The 12,019-nt window shown below is 48.3% G+C and overlaps 1 protein-coding gene across 6 annotated transcripts in view; it reads right to left on the bottom strand.

Annotated features, from left to right (window-relative positions):
- The window catches only part of EVA1C (eva-1 homolog C), a 71,660-nt gene extending 60,217 nt beyond the window's left edge, over window positions 1-11,443 (bottom strand). For 4 of the 6 annotated variants that reach the window (XM_035017594.1, XM_035017593.1, XM_035017595.1 and 1 more), the window contains exon 1: window positions 11,186-11,443. In XM_035017594.1, the coding sequence (XP_034873485.1) occupies window positions 11,186-11,345 (160 nt within the window). In that variant the 5' untranslated portion in view covers window positions 11,346-11,443. The remainder of the gene's footprint in view (window positions 1-11,185) is intronic. The other 2 variants (XM_035017592.1, XM_035017598.1) reach the window with 1 other exon arrangement.
- Window positions 11,444-12,019: the final 576 nt, after the last annotated feature.

Below are 12,019 nucleotides of genomic sequence, written 5' to 3'. Positions count from 1 at the left end.
GGGATCTGCTGGCTTTCCTTCTACTCCGTGTGGGTGCTGCCATGGTGCTCAATCCCATGACCACATCGACTTCACGTGCACCCTGGTAAGGGTATGACATTCAGCACCGCGTGCTGAACAATGTTGCTCTGAAGGAACGCTCTTCACTCAATTAGCACCCTTAGAAACATTGTAACACGTTATAACAGGCAGCACAGACAGGTGGACACAATGTTTCACAGACCCATCCAGTGGGTATGAATGTGCCAGGAGCCATCTGAGCCCGGATGTGCAGAGGTGGGTGGGATGGGGGTAGGGGTGATAGAGAGATGGTGCAGGAGCGGGGAGGAGGAAAAGAGGACGAGGCAGTGGGAGGAGCTGAGGAGAAGCAGATCTCTGCACAGTTTTCACGACTTTCACTCTCTCTTTTAAAAATTCAAATCATATCGCACCCCCCCATGATTGCTTCGCTGAGTTGTGAAATAATTGAGAGGCGTTGCAAATGCATCCTCGCACTGCTAGCGAGCAACCGACTTCAAGTCTGAACACCTCCCCTGAGTGATATTTTAGCTTGACGATAATGATGGCGAATAATGTGAGCTGGAAATCTGGAGGGCAAGAGGGCCAGGGGCACAGGCAAGTTCCATAGAGGAAAGGGGCGGGGCAGGGAGGCACAGGGTCCGGGTATGTACTGAAGCACGACAGTGGCTGGATCTCCATTTCCCCAGCTTTCAAGAACTGGACACCTCTTGGTGACTGTAGGAGGCAGCTGGCCTTGAAGAAGGGTGCCAAGGAGCCGTCTCTAGGTTTTCCACACTCACCTTTGGTTACTACAAATTTTCCCCACCCTCTTCAGATTTTGAACATGTAGAAAATAAGACAGGGCCATGCCAGCTGGTCTAGGCCAGCGTTCCTCAAGTCCAGCATGAGGACTGGATCATTCCTTGCAGTGGGGGCTGTCTGTGCATCTTCGGAGATTTAGTAGCAATCCTGGCTTTCACTCACTAGACACCAGCGCGACTGCTAGTTGTGACACATAAAATTACCTCCAGACATTGCCAAATACCCCTGGGAGCGAGGGGATGAAATCTCCCTGGACTGAAAGCCACTGGTTTAGACTAAACATTAGGGCAAGCTGAGTTTTCACCAGGTAAAGATAGCCATCCACTACAAGGACCAGATGGCGTTGGGGGTCAAGGTTGACTACCCCAAATAACATGCCTGGACCAACCAGAGACAAACACAGAAGTCTGAGACTGGCAGGCCTTTTGCCCTGAAGCACTGATTGATGGCTTTAGGGAGTCATAACCATTTAAAAAGAATTCTGGAGAGGGGGTGCCTCCGTGGCTCAGTCGGGGCTAAGCATTGGACTCTTGATTTCGGCTCAGGTCATGATCTCAGGGTCCTGATATCGAGCCCAGTGATTAAGATTCTCTCTCTCCCTCTTAGAATTCTTAAGATTCTCTCTCTTCCTCTCCCTCTGCCCCCTTTCCCCCACCCCCACTTTCTAGATAGGTAGATAGATAGATAGATTGATTGACAAAATTCTGGAGAAAAAAATCCTGGGGCATCTAGCTTAAAAAAAAAAAGGTAAATCAGATGAGAGGAACCTTCACACTTGAATCCCAGGGGTTAAAGATGCAGAACAGACACAACCTCAAGACCTGCTCAGTGGAATTCTCCACAGCCTGCCATGACCACTTCCACATAGCAGGTCCTACAGCTCCAGGCCATCGAGACCACTTTTCATCCTGAGGCTGCGGACAGGGCCGTGTTTGCATTCAGTCTAACCTGTCCAAAAAGTATTTGGCGTTGCTAGCTCTGGAAGGCGTGTTGCATGGTTTAGGCCTCAGAGAATGGAGGAAGGAGTTTAAAAATACCTACCCCTTAATTTCACGACCAAATTGACCAAAAGAAGTGTGTAAGCCTGATTCGGGGCTGAGGTACGTTTTTTTTTTTTTTTTTTTTTTTCAGTAGAAAAGGGGCTCTAAAATTGTGTGCATTCCTTAAAGCGTATCCCTCAAAAGCTGTAATAGCCGGCCTTCTTGATGAGTTGGGGTCTTCTCGTTTCCACCTGTCTCCCATCAAACAGGCAGAGGGGCACAGGGCTGGGTGACCCATGTCTCTCTTGTCCCAGAGGACAGTATGATGATTTATGATTTCTAGGCCTGCGAACTTCAGATGCTGGTGCACATAAAAAGAGTGAAAAATCTTCTGAGTCCAGAGAAAGAAAGGAAGAACTCTGTGGCACAGCACTCTGCTCATACCCTGACATGCTGCTCTGTAGGCTGTCATGAGTATGCATCACACTGGCCCTTGCAGACAAAAAGGGTTATTTTATCCAGATTATTCCCCCATGTTGCAGGGGAAAAGGGACTCATTTGTAATCATCAAAGGAATGCTGACAGACTTGAAACGGGATTACATTCTATTATACTCATCCGAATTAAAGATTTGTTTTGGAGATCATTCTTAGGTTTCCTTCTCCCTGCTCCTCCAACCCCAAATGAGGCGATTTGTATTCAAGAGACATCTGAGGCAGACATGAAATCAGACAGTTTGCAAACATACATTTCAGATTCTGTGGCCTGAGTTTTGAATTTTAATGCTGCCTGGTTCTCTGTGTGTGGAAAACTTGGCCCTCAGGTCAAAACTAACCCCAAACATCACTTCATTCCCTAGCTTATTAATGCAGGAGAAATTCCATTTTGGGGGCCTAGTGAGCAAGTGATATAGGTGTCCAGAACAGCAGGTATGGAAATGAAAAAAAATCTATACCTGGTCAGAGTCCTGTCTGGGAGATCTATGGGCACACTGTTAAATCTTCAACTCCACACTCTGGGGTTTGGGTACCATATGGAGAATGCCACCTGCCAAATCTACCATTCACCCTTCAAGCTGCTTTGTTTCTGTGTGTGCATGAACCCACTGAGAAGGAAACTTCCCCAGGACAGGGCTGAAACTCTTTAAGGTAGCCCTGTATCATACCTAACACAGCATCTGGTACCTGAAAGAATTAAACATTTCCTGTTCTTTCACACAGAACTCCCGTTGTATGGCCACCTGATAGAGCAGGCTTGGGTACGGTACCTCTGACTGGAAGTCCTAAAGCAATGGAAGAGTGTGCAATTGGGTCAAAAATCTGTCCCTTGGGTTTAGCTGCCAAAAGGACAAGATATCTTTGAGAAATCTCTCTCCGGGCAAGGAGATGGCACTCTCTACAAAGGGAGACAGAGCAAGGGATATAGGTAAAGTGCCATTCTTTGTACCATTTCTTTTCTTCTGTCCTTTTTTCTGTCCTTCCTTTTAGAGTCAGTGTCCTTCTCCACAAAGTACATCTCTGGGAGTTGTTTCAGTAAGCGTTTATCAGTCTAAACATGTCTTGATTTCACACTCTTTTTTTTTTTTTAAGTTTATGGTTAGTAGTAATCTCCACACTCTGTCTTGATAGTTTAGCTGGGTATATAGTTCTGCTCTGACAGGTTGTTCTGTTTTTGTTTTTGTTTTTTCCCCAGAACCTGGAAAAATATTTCACTGGCTTCTGGCTTTCACTGTTGTTGCAAAGACTTTATGGATGACATTTTTTTTTTTTCTCTCTCTCTCTCTGATTGTTTTACTTTTGTTTTAGTATTTTATAGTTTAGTATTTAGTATTTATAGTTTAAATATGATGATATAAATTTATTTTTATTTATATTGCTTTGGATGCTTCAATCTGAATCTTTCATTAATTCTTTTTTTTTTTTTAAAGGATTTTACTTATTTATTTGACAAAGAGAGACACAGCGAGAAAGGGAATACAAGCAGGGGGAGTGGGAGAGGGAGAAACAGGTTTCTCATAGAGCAGCGAGCCCGATGCAGGGCTTGATCCCAGGACCCTGGGATCATGACCTGAGCCGAAGGCAGATGCTTAACAACTGAGCCACCCAGGCACCCCTGAGTCTTTCATTAATTCTCAGAAATGGATTCCAAGATATTATCACTTTGAGTGCTGCCACTCCCTCATTTCCCCTATTCTGTCTGGAATACTGATCCGATGTATGTTGAACCTTCTCACAAACTTGTTTCCATATTTTCCATGTCTTTACCCTTCTGCTGCATTCTAAATAATTTCTCCTGCTTTATGTTCCTGTTCATTGTTTCTCTCTTCAGCTATATATGATTTATCCATTAAGCTTTAGTTTCTATGAATACACTTTCATTAGTATAGTAGTATTAGTAGAGTTAGCAGATATATTTTGTTCTTTTTCAAATCTTTATAGACTTTCATTCCTTAGTCATGTTTTATACTTGCTCTTTTGTTTTTCTGTTTTAGTTTTCCTCTGTTATTTATTAAGAACTCTGCTGTTTTTACTGCTGATTGTTGTTTATATAATGTAATTTTGGATGTGTGTTCATAATTAGCAAGATTTCATCAGTAGGAATCTTCTGAAGCTTGTGATGATGATGTCTTTATGTAGGGAGGATGTGTGTGTGTATGTGTGTGTGTGTGTGTGTGTGTTGCCAAGTATCTAGGGGCACAACCAACCTTGGACAATTTTGCTAGTTTCTCAGATGAGGTTTCTTGGTAAAGATAATTTGAACTTAAAACCCAGACTCTTGAAAAGGCAGGCCTGTGATTACATATTCTTGAGGAAGATTAATTTTTTCTCCAAACCTGAGCCCAGGCTGAGATAATTTTCTTGCCATTTTTCTTTGCAAGAAGACTGATTTGTTTCTCATCCACCTTTTTAATGAATGTTTAACCCTTCCAGGTCCCAGCTTTATAGGAAGATCTTTATTCCAACTTCTCACTTTACATTGGTCTAATGCCTCATCTCTTGCTTCATGCACCTGTTAAATCCTGGTTGTAAAGAACATCAGAAGGTCCCAGTGTAGCCACAGGGTCAGTGCCAGCTAACTTCTCCAGTTCTCTGATCCCTCTTCATGTTTGTTCCCTGTGTGTATCCCTTATATTTAGTCATTCATGCATTTAAAGGATGTCTGTTATATTTTACTCAGCAGCTCTAGACATTTTGTTGGAGAAATAATTTCAGATCATCAGTTCTACCGTATTTCCAGAAATGGATTACAGATCCTATTCTGTAATCAGTTCTTTGGGGCTATATGGTACTATCTTTAGACAGGATGTGGAGTGGACAATACCTTTACAGGTATTTCCCATGTATCCTGGGAAAAATTTGGCTCTGGTGGATTAGGAGACCAACATTACAGAAATGGCATTGCTTTAAACTACTGTATTTGTTTTTGTATTAGAGGAGCTGCCTGGGTTCAAATCCCCCAAAGTTACTTCACTTCTCTTTGCATCAGTTTCTTCAATTTATTATCATAGCATCCATTTCATAGGTGGTGAGGATTAAATGAGTTAATAAAGTTCTCAGAACAGGGTCTGGTGCATAGTGCTTTAATGTGCTTGATACACTATTGTATTTTCAACTCACCAACTTCTCTCACTTGTGCTGGAGGCAAGCCACACCCAGCTGGACCAGAGTCTTAAATGAGATGGTGCACACATCGGGGTCAGCTAATGGGTTGCAGAATTAGGGACCCCCAGGGAGAAGGAGAGACTCAGAGAACAGACTAGAGTCACTTGGTCAGCCACCCTTCCCATCTGAGATTCTCCTTCCAATACTAAAATCTTGGTGACGCCAGGATTTGTGTTATTAAGAAAAGCTGTTTCCTTCCAGAAAGATAAAAACACACCAGCCTCATTAGAATAGCGACTTAGTATCATAAAACTTCGGAGAGCCCTCACCTCTAGCTTCTAGGTCCATTACTTAGCTCGAATGACAAGAGTATGGATTTTGGAAACCAATTAGTGGTTCAAATCCTGCCTCTAAATTTTACTAACAAGTGTGGAGCTAGGCTAGGCAGCGAGATCAGGGATAGGGGTAGATAACAGGGGAGCAGTTGTTCTTTCAGTGCATATTACCCCCAAAGTGGTGCCTTTTCAAGATTTTTAAAGATGTTGACAGGGTGGCTGAGACCAGTGACCTCCAAATCCTTAAAATCATGAACCCCATTAGCAGAAATATTTTGGGAACACATCTCCGATACGTGTACAAACTGTGTACTGTTCAACTGTCGATTTTTATGTTAATTTTAAATCAAACGTGACTCCTCTTTTTTAAGCTTGAAAAGAAACCAGTATGAAACGGACAGAAGTTCTAACCTTTTCCTCCTACATCCACTGGATCGTCTCCCGTGTGCACCCACTTTGGATGGACTGGGTAGAAAAAGTACTGAAGGACAGAATGGGGCAAGGTCAGTCTACTCAGTGGGCAACTGGTACAGCCGTGGTCACTCCATGAACTATCTCGCAAGGTTAGGCAGATTGTGGCATCTTTTTATTCCTCTGGCTTGCTCCCCACCCAGCACCCACAGAGGCCAAGTGCCCCAGCGCCCCCTCCCCCAGGCTCATGTCAGAGTTGGCTCTGCTCTGTGTCCCAGCTGGGTGGTCTTGGGCAGGTTAGCTAACCCATCCGGGGCTGGGTTCTCATCTGGAAAGTGAGGCTAATACTGACTTCGTAGGGCTGCTATGAGGAGGAAATCAGATAACACAGTGCTCAATTAACTTTTACTCTCTGCCTTTCTGTCCCTTCCCCGAAACTGCTGCGAGGCTGCCCTTTCCAATAAAGTGCCTGGGAGAGCAGAGCCATCAATTACGGAGCCACTCACTGGCCCAGACTCCTCTTCCCTGCTACAGAAAGAGCCAGAAGAACACTTTTCAAATGTAGTTACTTCCCATGGAAACAGACTAGCAGTTTCAGATGCTTCTCTTCATCTCTCTTCTTCTGTGACAGCTGGACAACTCCTTCAGCCACTGGGCTTGTTTTTCTTTGGTTATGAGCTGGCTTTTAATCCCATAAAATTTGTGAAAAGTAAAGACAATCCTTGAATAAAGGGGTGATGTGACTAAGGCATAAGAAAATGCAGAACTCTGTGTGTATGCTGGGATGCAGAGACAAACCGGTGGCTGGGAAAATACAGTCCCGGTCTCCCTGGTGGGGAGTCCTGGAGGAGGGGTGAAAGGGACAGCCAGTCATGCCTGTGTGCCCCTGAATGAAGCCATGCACGCAGGACGTAGTCCTGCCCTCTGAACACCAGAGCAGTGGTTCTCAACTTTGGCTGTCCTAGAGTTGCCTGGGAACTCTCAAAATGAGGCCAGTGCCTGCCTCCCACGCAGGCCAGTTACAAGAGAAGCCCTGGGGTGCTGCTTGAGCATCCCTACATTTGTTCAGACTGAAGCCATTCTCCTGTGCCGCCAGGGTGGAGACCCTGCTTATCTGAGCAGAACGGGAAGGTTTGCTCTCTCCTAAATGGACAGCTGCATCCCCTCCATCAGGACCTGGTTCCCACCCCTGAGGCTTCAAGATCAATTGACTTAACCATTTTCTACATTCTGAAATTCTTGGCCAGTGAAATAAGGAGCTAGGGTTGGGTTTATGGTGTTTGGTAACAAACACCACTTCTTGTTCACTTGGGCTACTGGTTTGCTTGGGGAGGGAGCAGGACATCTGCCCAGAGAACCCGTTCCATCTTCGAGGTCTGGGGACAGTTTGGTACAAGGAAGACCTTAAAGGCTGCCCCACTCTCCTTGTGTTTCATTTCCCTTCCCTTCTGCTTCCCACACTCACCATTAGATGCCCCAGGGTGAAACCAAATGTGTGGACATATGCTCATGCCTACTCTGTCAAAAGTCGAGAGTTTTCTAGGACTCCGAGTGGGAACTAGAACGATTTTCCACCCCTCCCCTCCCTCCCTCCCTCCCCATCCCTCTCAACAAGCCCATCAATCACTCTGAACTTCTTTGAGAAGAAAGAAAAGAAAGAAAGGGGATATGCAGGGAGACAAGAGAAGATGCTGCTGGCCTTCAGCAAAGAGAAATGGAGAGAAAAATCGCCAAAAAAAAAAAAAAAATGAACAAGACCTGAGAAACCCAACTCAGCAAAAATAAGTTTGAGAGACACACTGGAACATCGCTCTTCAAAGCAGGACAAAATGTGGAGGATCCTTTGCTTTTTATGGCTGGAACCCAAGATGGCGCCCCTCCCTCCTCTCAGCCCTCATCCCTGCCTTGTTCTTTGAACAAAGATGATGCTGACATTACACTTCTGTTTGGGGGGAAAAAAAAATCAATGATCAATTTGGACCTCTCAGGCCAAATCCCCAATTTGGGAATGCAGTCAAAAAACCAGAACTCCATCCCAAGGAGGAAAATGGATGAAAGCCGAGTGTATTTGAGTATGGGATTAAGGGTCATAGGCACTGGTTTTGCATGAACTGATCTTGTCTTCCTGGGATATGTTTTTAATGCAGTGATGACAGCCTTCCAGTGGCTGTTGGCAGCATCTCAGTATCTTCAGGGATGAGAGGGAAGGGGGTGTTTGGGGAGCCTTTTTCCCAGCAGGCTTGGAGGCGATTAGCACAAGTCACGAGCATGGAGGGGGAGGAGGAAGCCAGGATACAGTCCCCTGGCTTATTAAGAGTGAGAACCAATGCTGGAATCCTCAGGGCAAAAAAAAATCAATGACCCAGGAAAACTACACCAGCTGACAGCCCCAGGAAAAGCCTCAAGGAAGAGTTGCAAAGAAGAGAAAGGCTTAAGTAACTTTCCAAAACTCTGCACTGTTAATCTCCTGCGAGGCCCTATACTGTACACACAATGGCTGGGACCCCTGACATTCTGATACTTTCTTTCATGTGGAAACACCATCCTTCCTCCATCCTCTTCTTCCCAGGGCAAAGGGCTCCCAAGTGCCCCCCCCCCCCCAGCTTCAGTTTTTGATGTTTCCCTTGTTTAGAAAAACAAACAAGTATCTGCATTGTGGAAGGCTGCTCCCCAGCGCTGGGCTATTTGTGTAAGGCTCGGGGGTGGGGGTGGGGGGCACGGTCTCCTTATAGACCTCTGGTTTCTAATGCCTCCAAGTTCATAAAAAAGAGCAGGACCACCTGTCCCCAGGAAAGCAGGTGTCAGTTTTGAGGACCCGAGGGTGGGGGGGAAGGGGGTTTTGGAATTACATGATCAGTATCCACTGCTTTGACTAAAGCATTCAACTAAACCCTCAGACAGTCATCATTGGAGCTTGGAATTTTCCTCAATGCTGTATATCACACAGTTGGGGGGTCCCTAAAGGTTTCAAGTCAAATCGATCAACTTTGAAAGACTCCATCTTTCTGAGCCTTCTCTAATGTTTCCCCAATGCCACACAATATAGCATTTAGATTTAAACCTGAACATGTCTGTGCTTTGGGAGGATGTCTTTTTTTTTCTTTTCTTCTCCCCAAAAGCCTCCCTGATACTCTCTCTCTAGCCCTCAGATCCCTGAAGAGCAAGGCTGATCAGAGTTAAAATGGGGGCTGCTTGTGGATGGACCTGGCCGTATCACCACCTACGACCGGCTCAGGGAGTTTTAAACCCTAGAATTCAGGTTCGCACCGAAAGCAGAAAGAAATAATTCTTTTGTCATTTACTGTCATTTAGAAGAACATGTATCAAAATATCCATTTCCCTTAGGATGAGGTGCCCTTGTTGGATAGCTCCAGCACATCTTCTAGAACAGTCGCTACATACAGACAATTCCAAACTTGGGTGGTAACCTACAGACGGCCACAAATACTGCAACTGCTTCACTAAAGAAACAAACTCTGAGTGTCTATAATCTGTGAAAACAATCTAATGGTTACACCGCAATTAACCTAAAGCAGTATTTGTTCAGTTGCAATGATGTCACCAAAAAAAAAAAAAAGGCTTGTCAGCTTTCAATGCTTTCTCCACAATATTCAGAGCTAGAGGGTGGCGGATTCAGAACTGCTTTCCATAGCTTAAATCAGCAAATACAGAACTTTCTGAGCAGCCAAGAAAAGTTCTATTACCAAAAAAAAAAAAAGTCAATAGCACTTGAAAAGCATTTCCCTAGCACATTTACCACAGCATTCTGACCCTGTGGTGCTTGATTTTTAAAGACCACGGTTTGCTTGCCAAATAGGCATATCTTGGCTTCCTTTGCTAGGTAGAAACACTGCCTTGATATTAAATATTCAAAGCAAAGAACCTCTGACCTAAGAGCTCTCAGCTAACAATGACATTCTCTGTAAGTAAACTAGAAACCCAACTCAGCTTCTGGTTTGCCAGTGTTCTCTGCCATGTACTAGTCTCCTACAGAGCGGGGTGAGCAGTGACTCCGTTTACCATGATTAGATTGCAAAAGACCCTGCAGGCAAAAGCCTGGACTTGGCAGAAGATCCCTGGAGAAGGGGGAGAGGGGGGTTCAGAGCTGCCTCCTGGGCTGGGCAGGGGCTGGGGAAGGCTGAAGGCCTCCAGCTTCACCAGAGGGAGACCCAGGTCGGTTACAACTGCAAGGACTTTGTTGCTCTAAGCAAGTGCATCGGTAATACAAAAATGTGGCTCCTCCAGCCGTCATCAACCCAGAAACTTCTCTCACTTCGTGGAGTCACACCTACAACCCCAGAACTGGTATCAGCTGCGGGAGATTCTGTGTGAGTCTCCCCAAAGAAAAGCCTCACCGTTTACTGGGAGGAGGGAGTCATTATTTTTTGTAAAGGAGACTGGGACTGGAGGGGGGGGGGCGCTGGTACCTTTTGGCGGTAAAGTCAAGACCCCCCCGCCCCCGCCCCCCAGTCTCAGTTCTGTAAACTTCTGCTCATCTGGCACACGGACCTCCCGGCGGGCTTCCCTCCCTGCCTGCCGGCTCAGACTTCAGGTCAGACGTCCCCTGGGCTAGTCTCCTTACATGGGTACCCGAGAGGCTGGCTGGGGCGCACCGGGACCATGCGAGTGGCAGACCAAGTGCAACTCCTCGGACCAGCACGTGGATTGTACGGCGCTGGGCGCGGCACAGGGCTTAGGAGCCTCCAGGGGACATGCATCCGTCAGAGTCGGGTCCCTGATGCCAGGACCCGATGCGGGGAAATTGACGAGGTAAATAGCAGGGCGAGAAACTCCAAATATGTTACCCCCCCCACACACACACACTTCCTTGGGGAGGGGAGGGGCTCCTGTGCCATCACTCCACACGCAGCCACCTCTATGCCAAAGGCTCCCACCAGGCAAGAAAACTGGCTATGAGCGTGCCTCAACTTCAATCCAACCCGGCCGTGCCCCCTCGGAAGGCTGCCCCCCGCCGAGGGCTCACCTGGGCGCACCGCGGCGCGGGGGGCGCGGGGCGAGGGAGGGCGCTTCTTACCGGAGAAGTCCGTGAGCGCCGCGATCTCTTTGGAACAGACCAGGACCGCGCAGTAGAAGAGGCGCAGGAGCTGCCCGGGAGGCTCTACCTGCCTGCGGAGCCCAGGATGCTGCGCGGGCTGCGGGGCGGGCGGCGGGCGCGCGTGTCCAGGCAGAAGCATGGTGCCCGGCGCGACCCAGCGCGGGCGCGGGCCCGGGGCGCGACGGGGGTCCCTGGGCGGAGCGCAGCGTCACATGGCGGGGCGAGTCGGTGGCCTGCGGCTCCGCGGCCCCCCCGCCCCCCGCCCCGCCACCTCCACCTCCCGGCTCAGGCTGCCAGAGCCTCTTCCCAGCGCAGGTCGGCACCAGCTCCCCAGCAAAGGGGAGGGGGCGGAGAAGTGGGGCGGGGCGAGGAGCCCCGGGAAGGATTCGCGTAGTTTCCCCGAGAGGAAATCTCCGCTGCCGCCCCGCGGGAGGAAACGAGGGGGGCCGAAGGGAAAGTGTAGCCTTCGCGCGCCCGGCGGCTGCGGAGGCCGGTCCCTGGCGCGCTGCCCGCCGCGGAGGGCGCCCCCAGCAGCGCACCAAGGACCGCGCAACTCGAGCGCCTTGCACGCCTGGGTCCCCGCCCCGGAGACTGCCCGGCACCCCTGGCCCGGCCCGCGCTGGCCCGGTGCCAGCCTCGCCCTGGCTGCGGGAGGAGCGCGGCCCGTGCCCGTGACGCACTTTGCAGCCAGCGCCGCGAGTTGAGCCCAGGGGCCCCCGGGGCGGGGCCGAGGCAGGGGTCGCGGGAAGGTGGGGTCCTGGGGGTGTGGGACCCCAGCACCCATGTCCCTGCGACCTGCGGCGCTCCTCGTGT

Source organism: Mirounga leonina, unplaced genomic scaffold (genome assembly GCF_011800145.1).
Source record: "Mirounga leonina isolate KUSES-001 unplaced genomic scaffold, KU_Mleo_1.0 Mir_172, whole genome shotgun sequence".
Lineage (NCBI taxonomy): Eukaryota > Metazoa > Chordata > Mammalia > Carnivora > Phocidae > Mirounga > Mirounga leonina.
This window is presented reverse-complemented; position numbering and strand designations above follow the sequence as displayed.